Genomic DNA, 19,272 nt, shown 5'->3' with positions numbered 1-19,272 from the left:
GAGGTAGTGGTTGTCCGCCGCCGCGTTCTTCGGCTCCGTTCTTGGCTCCACCTCTTCGTCCGCCTGCAGCCATGGCACCGTCCAGCGGGTCAGGCGTGCGCCAGAGACACCGGCTGTACCTCGTTCTGGCACTCGCTGCTGTCTTCAACCTCGCCTGCTGGCGCGCCATCGCACCACTCTCCGCGTTCGCCTCATCGCCCCGATCACGGTCGACGGCGGCACACCTCGCCAAGCGGTCGCTGGAAAGGCTCGTGGAGGATGGAGGAGGGTCAGACGAGTCGGAGGCGCTCATCGACTGGCTCGCCTGGTACACGAGCGCGGCACCAGGCGCTCCCCGAGTCGCCATCTTCGCCCTCATGGTAATCTGGCTCGTCTTCCTCTTCGCCTTTGTGGGGATCTGCGCATCCGAGTTCTTCTGCCCGAATTTGAGCCACATCGCCAGCCGACTCGGGCTCAGCGAGAGCGTCGTGCGTACCCCTTCACCTCACTCGATGGCGGTGCAGGCCTGTTGACGCTTCCTTCGCAGGCCGGTGTCACCTTCCTCGCCTTCTCCAACGGCAGTCCCGACGTTTTCTCGACGTTTGCCGCCCTCAGGAATGACTCGGGAAGCTTGGCGATTGGCGAGCTGATCGGTACAGCCAGCTTTATCGTCTCGGTAGTCGCGTGAGTCGACCCTTCCTGCCGCTTCGAGGCGACAAAGCACCTCAGACTGACACTCAGGCTTGCAGCGGTACGATGGCGCTCATCAAGCCGTTCCGCGTCGCTCGACGAACATTCCTCCGCGACATCGGCTTCTTCAGCGTCGCCGTCCTTCTCACGCTCGGCATCCTTTACGATTCGCACATCCACCTGTGGGAGGCTTTCCTCATGGTCGGACTCTACGTCGTCTACGTCCTGTACGTTGCGGTCGGAACCTGGTGGGAAGGAAGGGTGGAGGCGAAGCGGAAACGGCTGCGTGAGGCGCGGGGCGAGTACGAGCACGACGAGGCGGACGGTAACATCGTGAATGGCGATGTCGAATGGGAAGAGGAAGAAGGTGCACTTACTTCGCCCAAGTCTCTCTTCTGCTGCTTAACCACTTCTCCGCAGGCGCGATTACCCTGCCGCCATCCGGCACTTCGACACCCTCCCTGAACCGCTCACACTCCTACCGCGACGCTTCTCCCGCATACTCCTCTTCGTCCATCATCTACCACCCACCCGGCTCTCCCTTCGCCTCTCCACCCATGACGCCCACCTTCTCTCCCTCGCACTCCCGCTCACGCGCAACCTCCCTCTCCGGCCCCGCCGGCTTCAACACCCGTCCTCCACCTACTCCTCTCATGGGCGGCGGTCGACGACGATCTCGCTCTGTTCGACCCTCCCTACTCGGCGCCATCGAGTTTCGCGACGTCGTCAACTCGCTCTCGTCCGACCGCTCGTCGGCTGCCAACATTCTGTCGGTGTTTGGCGGTGCACATCAGCACCATGCGCATTCGCACGACGTGCTGGACGAGGTCGCAGAGGAGCACGAGCATGCGCTCGAGGAGGGGTTGGGCCTGGGCTTTGGCGGCGCTAGCGATTCACGAGGGAGACGACGAGCACTCAGTCAGCCGGAGCACCCGGGTGCATTACAGCTTGGAGGAGCGGACGACGTACTCGCGGAGCGGGTCATGGCGGATGCTGAGCGAAGAAGACATAGGATGTCGCTAGGCGAAAGGAGAGGAACCTGGACGGACCGATCGGCGACTGTGGACGACGAGGAGGACGAGCAAGGATTGATCGACCTCTCCAAGGGCGTCGACAACCCTTGGAAGGACGCTCAGTCGCCGCTGATCCAGGACGACTCGCGCTCGTCGACAATTCGACGGGTTCCCTCGATCCTCCTCACGACCGACAGCGGGTCGGACACGATCCTCGCCGATCACCCTTCCTCCCCTCCTTCGACCACTTCTGCCCGCGAGAAGCCGGAACATCGCTCGACCCGCCGACGACTCCTCCACGCCTGGCGCTGCGCGCTCTTCCCCTCCCTTCAGTCCTTCCGCTCGAAATCGATCGTCGGCAAGTGTACAGCGCTGCTATGCGTACCCGCCCTCCTCGTCCTCAACCTGACCCTGCCGGTCGTGGAGGAGCCGAGCGACGAAGGCGATGCGAGCTGGAATGGCGAGAAGGCGGATCGTGAAGGCGGGATTGATGCCGAAGCTGCGATTGAGGCCATCGGCCGACAACTGCACTCGCCTGCTATTGCGCACACGCACGCCGACTCGCACCCTCATCCTCACGTCCACTCGCACTCTCACGTCGCACACGACAACTCGCCCTCGCACCGGCTGCAGCACATCCGTGCTGAAGCCGCCGAGGCGGAAGCGCCTTCTCCTTCGCACGCATGGGAGGAAGTGTCGACCACACCGCTCGACTCGCCCACGCCAGCTCGTGCACTCGCGACCGGCCCACTCGACTACTTCCGCATCACCAGCCCGAACCGAATGACTGGCTCGGCGACGGTGACACCTGTACCGGTAGACGAGGACGATGGTGTGCGGAGAACGGACGAAGGGAAGGGAGTGCGGCGGTTGAGCGAGGAGGAGTTGGAGGATCTGGCGCAGGAGCATGTCACGAGGGTGTTGACGGCCCTGCAGTGCCTGCTCGGACCGCTCTTCGTTGTGTCGGCACTCTTCGGTGCGTTTTGAACCGTGTGTGCTTAGATAGACGCTGACAGCTTGCCGCAGTTGAGGAGCTGCGATGGTGGTACCTGGTCGCCGCCGGCCTCGTCGGTCTTCTCGCCGCCTCGGTCGCCTACCGCTTCTTCCACAACTCGCGACATCCTGGACGAGTGTCGCTCTGCTTCTTGGGCTTCGCCATCGCCATGGTCTGGATCCTCATGATTGTCAACGAGGTCGTCGGCGTTCTCCTCGTGCGTTACGCTCCGCTCTGCCTCCCAAGCCTAGAGCTGACATTGTGTGTACAGACTCTCGGCCACATTTTTGGCATCTCGGACGCCATCCTGGGCCTCACCATCTTCGCCATGGGCAACTCGCTCGGCGACCTCGTTGCGAATGCCACCGTCGCGGTACGTTTGCTCGCTCCTCCTTCCTCGCTCTTCGCTGACTCGTTCTGATCTCGCAGCGCATGGGCTACCCGACGATGGCCATCGCAGCCTGTTTCGGCGGACCCATGCTCAACATCCTCCTCGGCGTCGGCCTCTCCGGGACGTACCTAATCCTCTTCGGCCCAGCGCGCGGCCAACCCATCCACGTCCCGATGAGCAAGACGCTCGTCGTCTCGGGCGTGGGGCTGTTCGCGATACTCGTCGGGACGATGGTGGTTGTCCCGCTGAATGCGTACAGGATGAGCAAGCGCGTGGGAGCGGCGTTGATCGCTGCTTGGATGGTGAGCGCCTTCCTTTCGCCATCTTCTCGAGTGACAGGAGCTAACTGAGTTCTGGGCCGCAGTGCGTGATGGCCATCAACGTCGGCGTCGAGATCTGGGCATGAGCGCGACAAGCCCCTCTCTCTCTGTATTTGTGCATCCTCTACTCTATCCCAATGCAACTTACTCAGACGCAGACGAAGATGCGAGGTTGCACTGCGCACAGAGGGGAGAGAGAGAGGAGAGAGTGTCCGTCGAGGGGTCGAGCTACGTTCCCCGGCGCCCGCTAGTCGCGGGAATCTAAGAGATGCGAGATACTGCTCGGAGTGAACGAAAAGAGAGAGAGGGAAATAAAGGAACGAAGGGGGTATAGCGAGAGAAAGTGGTGCAAAGCGAGAGGTGTCTAACGAGCGAAAGGGGTCGTGAAAGTGTAGATCTATGTACAGTGTCTATCTTGCGAAGGGCGCTCAGGCGAAGAGCGCAAGAGCGCCGACGAGTCCGACGAGCACCGCCGTGCCGACCTTCGCAGTCGCACTCCCAGCAGGCGCCGAGTTGGCCTTGCCCGTCTCTGCTGCGTTGCTTGCCGCAGACGCCGTCTTGCTCGCCGCGCCGGGCACGCCACTGACAGCCGCCGAGCTCGAGCCGTTCGCGCTCGTGCTCGGCTCGGAGCCACCCGCAAGCTTGGGCGTCGAGAGGAGGAGGTCGTACGCCCTTTCCGCCAAGCCGTATGCTGGGGCGGTCGCGTGCGCCGAGAATGACATGGGGACGATGGAGAAATCGATGACGCGCAGGCCGGTCAGGCCGTAGACTCGGAGGGCGTTGTCGACTACTCCGCCTTCGGATTCGGGGAGCATCGAGGCTGTGCCGGCGGGGTGGTCTGCGCGCGAGCCGTGCAAACGTCAACACGCGCATCGACGAGAGAGGCGGGGGAGACAGAGCGGGAACGCACACTCGGTCGAGACGACTCCCCTGATCCACGTGTCCCATTCCTCGTCCGTCTGCACCGCCGAGCCAGGCGAAAGCTCGTTCAAGACGTAGTCGCTCAGAGGCGCGGTCTGAGAGACGTTGCGAGCGAACTTGAATGCCTGGCGGAGGATCTGGATGTCGGCGGGGCTGAGGACGCCAAAGCGTTAGAGGAAGTGCGGAGGAGGGAGGGAGAGGAGGGCGACGCACTGGGTGAGGTAGCCCGCGTCGATGAGGGGCTTATCAAACACGCTCGTCGAGTTGATCTTGACCGTTCCGCGCGAGAGAGGGTGCTGAATCGCCGCCTGGATCTGGACCGTGACGGCGTCTCCGTATCCTCCGTACGTTCCTGTCCTCACCCAGCGTCAGCCAGGGGAAGAGAAGGGAAGGGAGGGGGAAACGCACCGGTGTTGGAGAGGAGGATCTCGGCCATCCCGACTGCCGAGGGGTAGATGTCCCTCAATTCAGCCGAGTACGACGCGTTGTACCCCGCCTGGATCGCCTTGTCGCTCGAGTAAGCCTTCACGAGAGCCGACTGGTTCGCCTTGATCTGCTGCATGAACTCGCTCGCCTGCTGCTCGCCTCCCATTAGCGTCGTGAGGTTGACGTAAGCGACCGCGTCGTTGGGCGAGGTATAGAGCGAACTCGCATCGCCCGCCTTCCACAACGCGAGTTGTTCCGCCGCGAACGTAGTGTTGGACTCGACGGGGTCGCCGGAGAATGGGAACGAGGTGTTGAGCGTCATGGCGCCGGAGAGGTGGTCCGTCAGGTGCATGCCGACGCCCGGAAGGTCCTTGACGACGTTGATCTGGAGCGAGGAGAGGAGGTCTGTTGGACCGACGCCCGAGACTTGGAGGAGCTGGGGAGTGCCGATCACGCCGGTCGAGAGGATCACCTCCTTGCTGGCGTTGATGGTGAAGGTCTGACCCGTCGCGGACGCAGCAAACTCGACACCCGTCGCCGTCGTTCCGTCAAAGACGATGCGCGTGGCCTGGTATCCCGTCAGGACGACGAGGTTCTGTCGATAATTGACCGGGTCGAGGTACCCGTTCTTGGCGTACGAGCGCGTCCAATTCGTCGGGTTGATCGCGCTCGTAGCGATGAACGCGCCCCAGTTCTCCCCTCCGGCCGGGTCGCGCGAGTCGAGACCCATATTCTCGAGCGTCGGGATCCACTCGAACATCGAGTTGTAGAAGATGCCGGGGTACGAGTAGTGCACCGGTCCGTCGAGGCCGTGGAGCGACTGGTTCAGGACCATGTGCGCGGAAGAGACGTACGAGTCCGAGGGAGGCGTCCAGGTTTCCGATTTTTTCAGGTAGGGGTACATCGTGTCCCAGCCCCAGCCTTCGGGGTCACCGACGAGCGAGCCCCACGAGTCTTGCTCGATGGCCGACTGGCGGATCATGTAGAGCCTGCGTGGGAGGGGTCAACTCTCCGCTGCGGACGCGCAGAATGACGCCGGACGCACCCATTGACAGCGGACGACCCACCGAGGATCTTGCCTCGAGGCCAAAAGACGCTCCGTCCGCCCAACTCGCTCTGGTTCGTCGTCGTATACTGCCAGTCATACGGGCTCTCTTGATTCGCGATCCCGCCAAAGTAGGCCATGGCGGGCGCGAGCACCTTGTCTTGTACTTCATCGCCCGTCGACCCGGCTTCGATAACGGCGATTTTGAGCGTCGAGTTTTGCGAGAGACGAGAGGCGAGCGCGAGACCGGTCGTTCCGCCTCTGTTTTTTGTGCGGAGCCGAGGGACGGCGAATTAGCGGACTTCTTAGGACCTCTTCGCGCGGAATCCCCGAAGAGGAGGAAGGAGGTCGGGACGCACCCTACGACGACATAGTCGAACGTCTGCCCGTTCAACACCGCTGCATCGGTGGTGTTTGCGCGGCGGTTGAGCTGGAGCGCGCGGCGGTCGAGGCGAGCCAAGGCGGGCGAGGGGAGGAGCGAGAGGGCTGTGGCTGCGAGGGCTGCGAGGTGCAGCGTTGCTGGTGCGACCATCGTGCGTCGAGGCGAGTTGGCGTCCGACGCTGTGGGTCGTCTGGCGTCGATGGGAGACGCAACGAGAGTAGCGTTGTGTTGCGAAGGGCCCAGTGGAGGAGGACGAGGACGAGTGTGCGCGGGTCTTGGTCGCGTGGCTCGAGTGTGGGTCGGGCGTGTGTGAGCAGTCGTGAGCAGTCGGGAGTCGGAGCGAGGTGGAAGGCGCTGGCTGAGCTGCGAAGGAGCGCACCCTGCTTTCGCCGCGACGCAACCCCGCGTCCCTCGGTGCAGAGAGACGCGCGCTTTCCACTTTGCAGCTCGCAACTTCACTCAACTTGCGAGCAACTCGCACTCGCACTCACACTGCTGTCACTCTGGCTCACCCTGCTCGCGCTGACACAGCTCATCGACCCGCGACTCCGGAACTCGCTCGCTACCCTCGCTCATGCCTCCACCTCGTCGCTCGCTGACCAAGCAACCCCTCGCATCGCATCATCGCCCTGCTTTGCTCATCCACTCCACTCGCACCATCGCTATCCCGCTCAGCTGCACTCTTTGCTCTCTCTTGCATGCTCAGAACCCTCCTCACTCGACCACTCTCCACCACCACCGCAGTTGCTCGCACCATGTCCACCTCCGTCCTCTCGCCTGCTGAACTCGCAGCCGCTACCAAGCCCGCTCTCGAGGCGGACCTCGTCTACTTCAGCGGCCAGACGACCGATAGTGCGCCGCGCTCTCCCTCTCCCTCTCCCCCTCGAACGGCAGACTGACCCCTCGAGACGCCGTGAATTGCAGGCCAGAAACCCTACCAACTCCAGTTCCCCTCCCCCGGTCCACACCTCCCCCCAACGAACGCCATTCTCCAAACCCACCGTACACCGATCCACGACCTCCGCCCCTTGATCGGCACCGACGCAGCGAAGAGCATCTCGACCGAGACGACTGGGTTCGGGATCTTGCCGCGTGAGAGGACACAGACCAAGATGAGCTATGAGGATTGGGCGGATGAGGAGAAGGTTCGGAGTGTGTACTACAAGGAGGTTGATGAGTGCGTTGCCGGGAATTTCACTCGCTTCCTTCCGATCGACCACCTAACTCTGTTTCTCTCACGGCGACTCGCAGACTCTTCAAGCGCGAGTTTGGAGCGACGAGGACCATCATCTTTGACCACACGATCCGCCGCACCGAGCCGGAAGGGAAAGAGACGCCCGACACGCCCTCGAACCGCAAGCCCGTCGCGCGGGGTGCGTCCACTTCCCTCTTCAAATCCTTGAGCGCACGCTGATGGGTAAGCGCAAACAGTACATGTGGATCAGACCCCTGCGTCGGGCGAGCGCCGAGTCCGTCGCCACGCCGGCGCAGACGCAGACCGTCTCCTACGCGGTTCGTCCCCTCTCTCCCTCCTCCCTCCCTTTTCCCCCTCATCTTACTGACTCCTTGTCATGTGCAACAGGCCGCGCCCAACTAATCAACCTCTGGCGCCCCCTTCGCGGTCCAGTCCTCGACATCCCCCTCGCCGTCTGCGACGCGCGCACTCTCTCTCCCTCCAACGACCTCGTCCAATCGCGCTTACTCTACCCGAGCGAAGGAGAAGGCGCACAGCCGGAGGGCGAGACGTTGAATGTCAAGTGGGCCGAGGGGCTGAGGTGGTATTACTTGAGTGAGATGGGGGCGGACGAGGGTACGCTCTCCTCCCTCTCCTTCCCTTCCTTTCCTTCTGCAGTCACTCGCTGACGCTTGCGCCGCAGTCCTCCTCCTGAAATGCTGGGAATACTCGCCCGAAAACAAAGTCGGTACGATCACGCCTCACACGGCGTTCGTCGACCCGCGGTACTACGGCAAGGAAGGGGTCGAATTGAGGGAGAGTATCGAGGTGAGGGTGTTGGTGTTCCACGAACCGGAGGAGTGAGGCGTGAGGAAGCGAGGAGGTGAGGGAGGGGGTTGGAACGCCGTTGTTGTGCTTGAATGCCTCCTCGCACGCTTGAATGAGAGGGATGCGGCTTGCTATACTGTAGGCTGAAAACGCTTTTCTCGAGCTTTTGGCATTTGACGCCCTGCGTTGGAGCGGAGCGTAGTCGCCATTCTGCGAAGGCTGCCCTCGCTCTCGCTAGGAGGAAAGTCCGCCTCTCGCACGTCCTGCATTCTCCGGCTTAGCTTCAACAACCTACGTCGTTGTTGTCCACACCCAGCAGCCAAGACCAAGCCGCAGCGCAAGCTTCTCTCCTCGCTCTTCGCCCGTTCAGCAAGTCAAGGCATCAAGTGTCTGTATTCCCTGTGCGTCTGCTTCGAAAGGCATGGAACGAACAGCCGAGATGGGGACCGAGAAGTAGAAGGTGGATGAAGAGCAGACGGGAGGTATGGCAACACGAAATGTCGAAGAGCCGAAGAAGCGAGAAATGGGGGATGTACAGCGTCGGCAGCGAGGGGCGCGTCGGAAAGGGTGGCGTCTAGTCGACACGACGTTTCTGCTTCGGTCCATCTGCACATCTCAAACCCAATCAGCCTCCCTCCCCTCCTACCCCTTTCCCACAAGAAAGACGCGCGCAGGACTCACACTTCTTCTCCCACTCGTCCTTGTTCTTATCGTGCCTCGACCCGCCCAAGCCAGTGGTCTTGGCGAGCATCCAGGGGACGTTGAACTGGCTGTTTTTCCAGCCTTTCATCAAGCCGCTGGGTGAGGGCGAGCGAAGCGAAGCGAGCGGGAGTCAGCGCGCGTTCTTACGATCGTCCGTCGTGTCCTGGCCGGACAAGGGCAGTCACTCGCCGCTCCGGTATTGGGCGGGCGGGTGACTATCTCGCGAGCGCGACGAGACGACGAGGAAAGCGAGAACGCACCGCTGCAACCTCTCCTCCGTCTCTTCCTGCGTCAAAGCCCGCTTCTCCGTCTTGACCGCCACTCTGCTCCCATCAACTCATCCTCATCAGTTTCCTCGAGCGCCTTGCGAAGAAGGGAGGAGCGGGGGAGAACGCACCCGTCTTTCGAGACTGAAACGCCCTGTTTCTCCAGCGCTTGTTTGGTGGACCTGCGCGCTCCCCAGCCGAGTCAGTCCCAGTCAGAGGGCTGCAGTCCCAAGCAACGGAGGAGAACGCACTGCATCGCCTCCTGGATCCCGACGACCACCAACCTCGCGACGTACACGAGCGCGGCGAGGACGAGGAGGGTGAGGACGAGTTTGAGCCAGGGCTTGGTGGGTGCTGGAGGAGGGTTGGTGGGCTTGGCCATCGTTTGCGAGCGGGTGTGAGGGTGGTGCGTGCGTGGGAGAGCGAGAGAGGGTGCACCGCCTCGATGGAGGGCGGGAGGGAGGGAGGGGAGGTGGTGAGGGCTGGACAGTGGAGGGCTGGATGGGTGTAGCAGTGCTCTCGCGTACTCTCCCAATCAAGCCAAACTGGTCTGAACAAGCGTGCGCCGTTGCAAGCGAACTCGTCCTCGTCCTCGCGCCCAAAGTCCACCCTCTCCAGCTCCGTATACGAGTCCCTCCTGGATGTCCGAACCTCCCGGCCCGTCCTCTCGACCGTCAATCCCACCCGCTCTCCCGACTCCGCCCCGCAAGCGCTCGAGAGCGACGAGCAAGTCGGAGAGGTTGAGCGAGTGTTGCGGCAACGAGAGGCGTGATGGGCGCTTAGCTGGTCGATTGTAAGGGGTCGCTCTGAGCGACACTTCGGCTCCCTCTGTCGTTGGTGAGGGCCAGAGGGGAATTTGACATGGTCGCTCGAAGAGAAGGAGAGCAAGAGTGTGCGAGGAGGAGCAGGAGGAGGCGGCGACTCGGGGGAAATTCGCGGGTAAGGCTGGATGGGGTAATACGACACTGCGAGTACGATACAAGTACTTTCAGCCCGTCTAAAGCGCTGTGGAGCGAGGAAGCGGACCAGCTTGGACTCCCTCTCCGCGAAGCTCAGCCGCCGCTCGACTCGCTCAACTCGCCTCGTCTTCACTCTCAGACAGGCTTACGATGGTTCGTACACGCTCACACGCACTTTCTAGCGCGCGCAAAGCTAACTGGCGGGTTCGCCGCTCGCTCAAACAGGGTCGCCAAGCACGTACGAAGCAAGCCGACCCCCTCCCGTTCGCAGGCGGAGGCAAGGCGCACCCCGGCGCGCCCGAGCGCAAGGGCAAGCGCAAACTCGTTGCAGAGGCCAAGGGCGAGCGCGCGCAGGGACCGAGGGCTGCGAAGCGCGCGAAGAAGGTCAGTGAGGGAGGCGCAGAGGTTAAGGGGAAGGGGAAGGCCAAGGCTGGGAAGGGGAAGGGCAAGGCGGAGCAGAAGAAGAAGGTCACGGACGGCGTCGAGTGGGAGTCGGACGACGACGACATCGAGGGAATGAAGGCGGAGGATGGGTGGACCGACGAGGAGGACGAGATGAGCGACGCCGAGGCCAGCGGGCTCGAGAAGGCTCGCTCGTGCGTTCTACTACTCCTTTGCTTTACGCGGGAGACGCCAGGCTGACCGTTTGTGCGTCCTCACAGTGCCTTGTTCGACGACGTCGACCTCGAAGAGCCTGGTGCGGGCGGAGACGAGTTCGACGACGAGTTCGACCTCGACCGGGCTGACGACGACGATGAGGAGGATCTCGACGACGAGTTTGACCTCGAAGATGAGGAGGTCGACGGCGTTACGGAGGAAGACCAGTGCGTTCCGTCACTGTCTCCTTGCTTTCCTTCCGAAGCTGACCCGTGTTTCGTAGGAACGACGCGCTCGCTCACCAAGGTCTCTCGAAGAAGCGAGCCGCACGCGCCGCCGCCTACAACTCGGAGGACTCCGAAGACTCCGAAGACGACTCGCCCCTCCCCGCCGGTCTCAACCCCGCCCGCCCCGATCCCGAGCCTATCGCAGGCCAAATCGACGCGACGATGGAAGAGCTTGAAGCTGCACGTTCCGACGACGAAGGGGAGGAGGACAGCGATGATGAGGATGGCGGTATAAGCAGATTGCAGAATGGAAAGCTGGAGGATTTGAGGGAGGTCGAGAAGAGGATGAGGACGGCTGCGAGGGTGTTGGCGCACTGGAAGGAACTTGGAGGGCAGGCTGGCATGTGCGTCGATGATACCCTCTCCTCGCGAGTATGCTGTTCTGACACACCTCGGTCCGCAGGTCTCGCTCCGATCTTCGCGAGCAGCTTATCAGCGACATCTGCCAGTACCACGGCTACACTCCCTTCCTCGCCGAGAAGCTCTTCGAGGTCTTCGGTCCAGAAGAGGTGCGTTTCGCTCGTACCTCTCTCCCGCTCATCCTCACTGACTCGGACCTTCGCAGGCCCTCGAGTTCTTCGCCGCCTCCGACACTCCCCGCCCGCTCACGATCCGCGTCAACACGCTCAAGACGCGGCGCCGCGACCTCGCCCAGGCGCTCATCAACCGCGGCGTCAACCTCCAGCCTCTCGAAGGCGGCTGGTCCAAGGTCGGCCTTCAAGTCTTTTCCGGCTCGTCGGTCCCGATCGGGGCGACGCCCGAATACCTCGCCGGCCACTACATCCTCCAAGCCGCCTCGTCCTTCCTGCCCGTCATGGCGCTCGACCCGCAGCCTCACGAACGCTGCCTCGACATGTCTGCCGCGCCGGGCGGAAAGACGACGTACATGTCTGCGTTGATGGGCAACACGGGCGAAGTCTGGGCCAACGACTCGTCCCGTGGCCGTATCAAGGGTCTCGGAGGAAACGTCGCCCGTCTCGGGTGCAGAAACGTCGTCATCACCAACGTTGACGGTCGCGAGTTCCCCAAGATTATGGGCGGGTTCGACCGTGTCTTGCTTGACGCGCCGTGTTCCGGAACGGGTGTCATCTCGAAGGACCCGAGTGTCAAGGTCAACAAGGTGTGTTTCCATATCTCCTCTCCGCTTCCTTCGCTCGTCTTTGTACTGACCAATGCGAATGCAGACCGAGCGCGACTTTATGCTCCTCTCGCACCTCCAGAAACAACTCCTCCTCTGCGCCATCGACTCGGTCTCTCCCAACTCCGAAAAGGGCGGCTACGTCTGCTACTCGACCTGTTCCGTCACCGTCGAGGAGAACGAAGCAGTCGTTTCGTACGCATTGCGCAAGAGGCCGCACGTCAAGCTCGTCGATACCGGACTTCCGTTCGGCAAGCCTGGGTTCAAGAGCTACAAGGGCAAGGAGTTCGGCAAGGGCATCGAGCTCACCAGGCGCTTCTACCCGCACGTAGCCAACGTTGACGGGTTCTTCGTGAGCGTCTTCAAAGTTGGGAAGCCGCAGAAGCAGGGTACGTGACGACTTGGCCGTTCCCAGTCTCCCCGAGGTCCGAGGCTGACTTCCTCCGCTCCGCCTCGCAGTTCCCGAACCCGCCTCGCCTACACTTCCCTACGAGCCTCTACCGCTCAACGAGAAGGACGAGCAGGACGCAGCCGAGGCGAAGGAGGACGCGCCGGCCTTTGACGATGCGGAGGACGCCAAGCTCATCGAGGAGTCGAGGCGGAAGATCGCGAAGCGCAAGGGACTGAACCCGAAGGCGGACAAGAGCAAGGCGGGCAAGAAGGCGCGTGCGGAGAAGGATGAGTAGGCGGGATTTGGGACGGGAAGGAGGAGAGGGTCGGCTGATGTCGTAGTCACGAGTTCTTCGGGCGGTCTTTCGAGCTGTTTGTTGTACTGCAACATGTCTTCATGCAGCATGAAGCGTTCTGGGTCGAGAGGAAGGAGAGGAAGAGAAGACAGCCAACTTTGCTCGCTTGCTTCGTCCGCGTCTCGCATACGACTCGGGGCTCTCTTCGGGGCAGCGACTATGTCTAGTACTTCACTCTCGCTCATCTACAGGTCCTCGCGCTTGATCTTGTCCAGCCGCAAGCTGACGCTCGCCTTGTGCGCGCCGAGCTGCTCGACATCGGCGAGAATCTCGACGTAAGGGCCGAGGTTCTTGAGGCCGTCGGAAGAGAGTTCCTGCGAGGTGAAGTGCTTGAGGAAGGAAGAGGTCGAAACGCCAGAGTACTGCTTGGCGTAGCCGACGGTGGCTGCGGGAGAAGGAAGGTCAGCACTGAAGTCGAGGAGCTGAGGGGTCGACTGGGACGCACGGAGAGTGTGGTTGGTGCCCGAGGCGTAGTCACCGCACCTGTGACGAGAAAGCCATCAGCGCCGTGTCGAACTGCGGAAGAGAGAGCGAAGACGCACGCGACAGGTGACCAGGGTCCAACAAAGACCGATCCAGCGTTCTCCACCAGCTCGACCGTCTTGGCCGCGTCCTTCAAGTAGAGCAACAAGTGCTCGGGGGCATAGTCGTTCGAGAACTCGAAAGCCTCCTCAACACTCCGGGTCTGCAGGATGAAGCTCTGGCTCAAGCTCTTCCGCAGGATCTCGGCACGAGGAAGCGCCTGCGCCTGCTGCTCGACCGCCGCGTTGACCGCTTCGACGTACGAGTCGGCGCAGTCGATCGTGACGAGGACGGACTGCGAGTCGAGGCCGTGCTCCTGCTGGCCGAGCAGGTCGGAGGCGACGAGGACGGGGTCTGCGGTCTTGTCGGCGATGATCTGTAGACGGGGACCTTGTGAGCACGAGGAGCGGCGAGGGGATTCGATAGAGGACTAACGAGAACCTCGGAAGGTCCTGCGGGAACGTCGATCGCGCACTTCGCACCCGAGTCCATCGCGACCATCTGCAAGCAGATACAGTCAGACCTGACAACGCGGTACCGAAGCTTGAAGCGAGCGCACCATCTTCGCCGCCGTAACGAACTGGTTCCCGGGCCCGTACAGCTTGTCCGCCTTGGGCACGCTCTTCGTTCCATACGCCATCGCCGCGATAGCGTGCGCACCGCCGGCCTTGACGACCGTTTTCGCACCGACGAGCTGGGCGATGTAGATGATTTCGGGGGAGATGGAGCCGTCGGGTCGGGGAGGGGTGGCGAGGGTGATGTTCTTGCAGCCAGCGACTTGGGCGGGGACGCCGAGCATCAGCGCCGTGCTGCGTGACTTCTCGTCAGCGCAACATCGCGAGAACCGGATGGAAAGCGGGCTCACCTGGGCAGGACCGCCGTTCCTCCGGGACTGCCGGGACAAAGAAGTCAGCCCAAGCGCTCTCGCGCTGGTGGCACGACCACGCACATGTAGAGACCGACACTGCCGATTGGTCGAGCGAACCGCTGGCATACAACGCCGGGCATTGTCTCCACTCGGATCGGCTCAGACTCCCGCTCCATCTGCGCTCCGTGGAAAGCCTGCAAGCGGGACACGGTCAGCGTGCTCGTCCCAGACACGGCTAGTAAAGTGCTCACCTTGATGTTCTTGTACGCAACATCGATAGCCTCCTTCACCTTGGGGTCGATCTTCGCGAGCTCGTCGGAGAAGGGCGCCTGCAGTGTCAAAGGGAAGCTTGCGTCCTCCGCTGGGACACACCGGTCAAACTTGACGACGCAGGACCGCAAGCCATCGTCGCCGCCCTCCCTCACCGACTGCAGAATCGGCGAGACGAGTGCGAGGATGTCCTTCGAGGATTTGACGGGGCGCTCGAGGAGCTGCGCGCGCTTCTCAGCGTCGATGCTGCTGGACGAGTAGACGGGGCAGCGGTACTCCTGACTCGAATCCATAGCTTCAGCCAGGTGAGCAAGCGAAGTGGTTGTGTCCGAGCGAGGTCGGGCAGCGCGGCGGAGAGTCAACCAGGATCACTGCTCCACCACGCCGCTCTACTGCTGCAGGGACTCGATATCATGGCTCAGGGACAGTTGCAGACCCGCACGAACCCGGCAGTCCAACTCCCGCCGCGCGCCATGCCCTCCTCGCCGACCTCTTCTCCTCGCAACTGATGAAGACGGCTCGACGGCTCTACACGCCAGCGGGACGCTGACTGAGCACGCTGTCAGCATTGAAACGTCCCCTCGACACCGACCAGCTTCTTCCAGCCCGCCTTCATCGCTGAGGAACACCCGCCAGCCCGTTCTTCCCGCGCCGAGGGATCTTGCGGCCCGCTCCTCCCGTCCCGCGCTGGCGCTGAGCGGCTTCTGCTGACCCAAGGCTCGCTTGCGTGTGCTCCCGCGGTCATGCTCGACAGAACAAGAAGGCGGCTGCTCCGTCTCTCTTCCCTTTCCTCCTCCTCATCCGCTCTCTCCAGCTTGCCCCGAGTCTCCAGCTAGCCCCACCCCACCTTACATTCATCGACGAAACGCGAACAACCATGTCCCTTCCCAAGACGTACAAGGCTGCCGAGATCCAGACTGCCGGCGGACAGTTTGTGCTCGTCGACCGCCCTATCCGCGAGCCGAAGGAGGGTGAAGGTGCGTTGCGACTCGTCCTTCTTCTGGTCTTACGTGCTGACCTTCGCTGCTCCCCCAGTCCTCGTTAAGGTCCTCGCTTCGGGTGTCTGCCACACCGACGCTGCCGCCGTCCACGGCTTGATCGGCGCCAAGCACCCGCTCGTCCCGGGACACGAAGTCGTTGGCGACGTCGCTGCTGTCGGACCGTCGGAGAAGAGATGGAAGGTGGGAGATCGCGTCGGTGCAGGTGGGCTCCGCTTCTGCTAGCTCCGCACAAACCTGCCGACTGACCCTCCCTCGTGTGCGCAGGCTTCCACGGCGGCCACTGCGGCGTCTGCAAGAGCTGCCTCCGCGGGTCGTTCAACACCTGCGTCTCGCAGAACATCACCGGCATCCTCTCGGACGGCGGGCACGCCGAGTATGGCTACTTCCGCACCGAGTCGCTCGCGTCTGTCCCCGTCGACATGGGCCCGGCCGAGGCGGCGCCGCTCCTCTGCGCCGGCGTGACGGTCTACAACTCGCTGAGGAACGTCAAGGACCTTCACCCAGGCGACATCGTTGCGGTTAGCGGCATCGGCGGACTCGGGCACCTGGCGGTTCAGTACGCGCGCCAAATGGGCTACAAGGTCGTCGCCTTGTCGCAGTCGGCGTCGAAGAAGGAGCTCGCGTCGCAGCTCGGCGCGCACCTCTACATCGACGCCAGCAAGGAGAACCAGGCCGATGCGCTCAACAAGATGGGCGGCGCCAAGGTCATCGTCGGTGGGTTGCCGAGTCACTAGCCTTGTCCGGTGCTCGTCACTGACGCTGATGTCCCGCGCAGCTACCGCACCCGACGCCGCTTCGATCTCTAGCTTGATTCCGGCCCTCGCCGTCGATGGTACCCTCCTCCTCCTCGCCGCATCAGGCGATCTCACCGTCCCCACCGGCCCTGTCATCTTCCGCCGCACGAAGATCCAGGGCTGGCCGACCGGCACGCCGCTCGACGAGGAAGAGACGCTCGACTTCTCGCAGCTCTCGGGCGTCAAGTCGTACATCGAGAAGTTCCCGCTCGACCAGATCCAGACTGCCTACGACAGGATGATGAGCAACCACGTCCGGTGCGCTCGCTTTCCTTTCTTTTGGCGTCTTCAGCTTGGAACTGACTCCGCTTCACGCCTCGCAGTTTCCGCGCGGTTGTCGTCCCCTGAACTCGCTCGCCCCCCTCGGCGAGATCTTACCTAGACTATACATGACGGATCTCAGTGCATTGTATCGACTACTTTCGCCTTTGCAGTTGCTCCCCGCATCTCTAGAGGCTGTTGCGCTGTCCTCGCTGCTCGTCGCGTGCTGCTCCCTTCCGACCGATTCGCCGGACGCTTCTTGCTCGTCCGCTGGTAGCCTTCTCTACTTGTCGAAAAGGTCAGTTCGTCAAACTCCTGCTACTCCTCGCCCTCTCTCGCGTTCTCCTCTCTTCACCTTGATAGTCGCAGAAGTGTGTGCTCGAATATGTGCCTCGAAATGCAAGGAGAGCGTCTATGGATGGTTCCGCTGAGTGAATCTATGGGTAAGTGTTCGCCCGCCAACGAGCGAGCGAGTGTAAGGGTATTGTCTAGTGTGCAAGATGGGTTGCGAAATGCGAAGAGGGTGTGTTCGTCTGCCGATCACGCCTGCGAGTCGACGACGTGGTGCATCCCCTTCCTCCGCTCGAGCGCCTGCTCCTCCGTGATGCTCTCCGCCTGCCTGAGGTCCATCATCGCGACCTCATCCGCCTCAATCTCCTGACGAGTCGACAAGCGAGTTGACTGGCGCTCGAGCTTGTCATCTGCCTTCTCCTCCGTCTTCACAGGCGCAGGCGCAGGGGGCTTGTGACCGGGCGCAAAGGACGAGTTCTGGCGGATGCGGGCGCCGTAGATGTAGAAGACGAAGGGGATGGGCGCGAGAGCGAGCGCGACGAACGCGATGAGCGTCAAGGCCCACTGCGTGCCCATGCCTTCGAACATGTCGTGCGTGAAGAGAGGGAAGGCGAAACCGAAGAGGGAACGGATGACGGCGTTGGCGGCGAGGGCGGAGGCGGCTAGGAGGAGGTAGGCGTCGACGATGTAGGACATCATAGACAGGAAGACCGCGACCATACCGAACCCGAATGGGAAGGCGAAGATGACCGATGCGATCCAGTGGACGTGAGGGAGAGTTGTCCAGGCGAAGGCGAAGAGGCCGATCGGGAGGACGACGCCGCCGACGCAGCAGAGCGGCAGGCGCGCCTCAGGTGCGAGAGGGACGCCACCACCCACGACGAGCTTGCGGACGTAGCGCTTGTTGTCGTAGACGTTCGCGACGACTGCGAGGACCATCCCGAGTCCGACCGAGATGAAGGGGAGACCACCGACGCCGGGCGACCAGCCGCGCTCCTGCTGGTAAATGCTGTCCACGTGTTACGTGTCAGCAAGCAGTCGGGGCGAGAAAACGAGGGTGAGAGCTCACATGGTGAATGCGCCGAAGAAGAGGTACAAGATTCCGTAGATGAAGGCGGCGTAGATCGAGAACAGGAGGATGATCATCTCCTTGAACAAGAGGACGAAAGGGCGCAACAAGGCGGCCTTCATCTTCTCGCTGAACGGCGCCGAAAACATCGGGTGAAGGTCGTACATCGAGCGGTAGACTTTGCCGGTCTCGGCGGAGAGCTTGGCGGCGCGCTTGCGGAGAAGGACAGGCGCGTAGGTCTCTGGGCTGAGGAAGCCAAGTCCCCACATGACGAAGGCGAACTGTACGGGACGAAAAGTCAGGACTCGGTTTTTGCGAAGGTCGCGATGCGGGAACGCACGATAGTGAGAAGCCAGAAGAGCCAGCGCCACGATGCGTTCTGGCCGAGGAATCCACCGATGATGGGGCCGAGAACGGGACCCTGCAGGAAACGCCAAATCAGCACGGGAGGAGATAACAGAGGCGAGAAGGCGGACGCACGGCGAAGGGCGCAAGGGCGAAGATGCTGATTCCGAGCGCACGCTCAGACGCCGAGAACATGTCGGAGATGACGCCTCCCGAGTTGGTGAGCGGGGACGAGCCGAAGAAGCCGGCGAGAAATCGGCAGATGAGGAGCGTCTCGATGTTCTTGGCGAGCGCGCAGGGGATGTTGAAGACGGCGAAGAGGAAGTAGGTGGCGAGGAAGACGGGCTTGCGACCCCATTGTTCGGAGAAAGGCGCCCTGCGAACGAGAGGAGGGTGAGCGGAGGAGGCGAAGGAGAGCGGGATCGCCTGAACGCACCACAAGAGCGGACCCAGGGCGAAACCAAGGACGTAGAGCGACAAACCAAGCGTGATGATGGTCACGGAAGTCTGCGAGGAAGCGCAAGTAAGTAATCGGACCTCGTCCTCGTCGGGCCGGGTTCGTCGGCTCACCTTGAAGTAGACGAGGAAGTCGCCCAGTCCTCCCGCGTAGATACTCGAGCCGAACGCAATGCAGAGGGTCGAGACTGCTGCGTTCGCTGTGATCAACCACTTCTTGGTGCCGGACCTGCGGGCGGGAGAGCGCTGCCGGGTCAGGAGGAGGGAGAGCCCTCACTGCGGAGACGACGCGTGCGCACCAGTTCTGCGGGTTCTCGTCCTCTCCATCGAGCCACTTGACGATGTACGGCGACTCTTCGGTTCCCTGTCCGTCGTAGGGGACGGACGCGGTGGCGGCGTCGAGGCCGTCGTGTGCTTTGTGCGGCGAGGGATGGAGGTCGAGCTTGTTGCCGCCGGTGGGTGAGCCGTGGAGGGTCGAGGTTGGGCTGAACTCTGCAGGCATGGCAGCGTGTGTCGTTCGACGTGCAAGCTAGTCGT

At 62.4% G+C, this 19,272-nt stretch overlaps 8 protein-coding genes across 8 annotated transcripts; 4 read left to right on the top strand and 4 right to left on the bottom strand.

Annotated features, from left to right (window-relative positions):
• Window positions 1-71: 71 nt before the first annotated feature.
• On the top strand, window positions 72-3,473 carry RHTO_00523 (sodium/calcium exchanger membrane protein; the record flags this gene model as incomplete). The annotated part of the gene is made up of 8 exons (XM_016414207.1): window positions 72-467; window positions 527-663; window positions 729-1,036; window positions 1,090-2,658; window positions 2,709-2,893; window positions 2,948-3,049; window positions 3,106-3,369; window positions 3,432-3,473. The coding sequence occupies 8 exons, from the start codon at window positions 72-74 to the stop codon at window positions 3,471-3,473; spliced, it is 3,003 nt and encodes a 1,000-aa protein (XP_016277214.1).
• A 342-nt stretch (window positions 3,474-3,815) lies between these two features.
• RHTO_00522 (choline dehydrogenase) lies at window positions 3,816-6,311 on the bottom strand (the record flags this gene model as incomplete). Its single annotated transcript, XM_016414206.1, has 6 exons — window positions 3,816-4,225; window positions 4,298-4,461; window positions 4,522-4,660; window positions 4,717-5,723; window positions 5,780-6,040; window positions 6,139-6,311. 6 exons carry the CDS (start codon window positions 6,309-6,311, stop codon window positions 3,816-3,818), a joined length of 2,154 nt encoding a protein of 717 aa, XP_016277213.1.
• A 548-nt stretch (window positions 6,312-6,859) lies between these two features.
• Window positions 6,860-8,199, top strand: RHTO_00521 (7alpha-cephem-methoxylase P8 chain related protein; the record flags this gene model as incomplete). Its single annotated transcript, XM_016414205.1, has 6 exons — window positions 6,860-7,013; window positions 7,086-7,338; window positions 7,413-7,534; window positions 7,593-7,673; window positions 7,744-7,971; window positions 8,039-8,199. 6 exons carry the CDS (start codon window positions 6,860-6,862, stop codon window positions 8,197-8,199), a joined length of 999 nt encoding a protein of 332 aa, XP_016277212.1.
• Window positions 8,200-8,737: 538 nt separating this feature from the next.
• RHTO_00520 (uncharacterized protein) lies at window positions 8,738-9,513 on the bottom strand (the record flags this gene model as incomplete). The annotated part of the gene is made up of 5 exons (XM_016414204.1): window positions 8,738-8,769; window positions 8,845-8,960; window positions 9,126-9,188; window positions 9,263-9,313; window positions 9,383-9,513. The coding sequence occupies 5 exons, from the start codon at window positions 9,511-9,513 to the stop codon at window positions 8,738-8,740; spliced, it is 393 nt and encodes a 130-aa protein (XP_016277211.1).
• A 259-nt stretch (window positions 9,514-9,772) lies between these two features.
• On the top strand, window positions 9,773-12,798 carry RHTO_00519 (RNA m(5)C methyltransferase; the record flags this gene model as incomplete). The annotated part of the gene is made up of 9 exons (XM_016414203.1): window positions 9,773-9,924; window positions 10,135-10,243; window positions 10,316-10,686; window positions 10,753-10,914; window positions 10,971-11,318; window positions 11,378-11,483; window positions 11,540-12,094; window positions 12,159-12,501; window positions 12,572-12,798. 9 exons carry the CDS (start codon window positions 9,773-9,775, stop codon window positions 12,796-12,798), a joined length of 2,373 nt encoding a protein of 790 aa, XP_016277210.1.
• A 245-nt stretch (window positions 12,799-13,043) lies between these two features.
• RHTO_00518 (histidinol dehydrogenase) lies at window positions 13,044-14,811 on the bottom strand (the record flags this gene model as incomplete). Its single annotated transcript, XM_016414202.1, has 8 exons — window positions 13,044-13,243; window positions 13,304-13,341; window positions 13,401-13,756; window positions 13,816-13,881; window positions 13,940-14,189; window positions 14,246-14,272; window positions 14,330-14,442; window positions 14,500-14,811. 8 exons carry the CDS (start codon window positions 14,809-14,811, stop codon window positions 13,044-13,046), a joined length of 1,362 nt encoding a protein of 453 aa, XP_016277209.1.
• A 584-nt stretch (window positions 14,812-15,395) lies between these two features.
• RHTO_00517 (alcohol dehydrogenase) lies at window positions 15,396-16,661 on the top strand (the record flags this gene model as incomplete). Its single annotated transcript, XM_016414201.1, has 5 exons — window positions 15,396-15,495; window positions 15,554-15,721; window positions 15,784-16,233; window positions 16,295-16,571; window positions 16,637-16,661. 5 exons carry the CDS (start codon window positions 15,396-15,398, stop codon window positions 16,659-16,661), a joined length of 1,020 nt encoding a protein of 339 aa, XP_016277208.1.
• A 453-nt stretch (window positions 16,662-17,114) lies between these two features.
• Window positions 17,115-19,237, bottom strand: RHTO_00516 (MFS transporter; the record flags this gene model as incomplete). The annotated part of the gene is made up of 7 exons (XM_016414200.1): window positions 17,115-17,874; window positions 17,935-18,215; window positions 18,275-18,355; window positions 18,415-18,655; window positions 18,716-18,786; window positions 18,850-18,964; window positions 19,035-19,237. 7 exons carry the CDS (start codon window positions 19,235-19,237, stop codon window positions 17,115-17,117), a joined length of 1,752 nt encoding a protein of 583 aa, XP_016277207.1.
• Window positions 19,238-19,272: the final 35 nt, after the last annotated feature.

This window comes from Rhodotorula toruloides (assembly GCF_000320785.1).
Source record: "Rhodotorula toruloides NP11 unplaced genomic scaffold Scaffold1, whole genome shotgun sequence".
NCBI lineage: Eukaryota > Fungi > Basidiomycota > Microbotryomycetes > Sporidiobolales > Sporidiobolaceae > Rhodotorula > Rhodotorula toruloides.
This window is presented reverse-complemented; position numbering and strand designations above follow the sequence as displayed.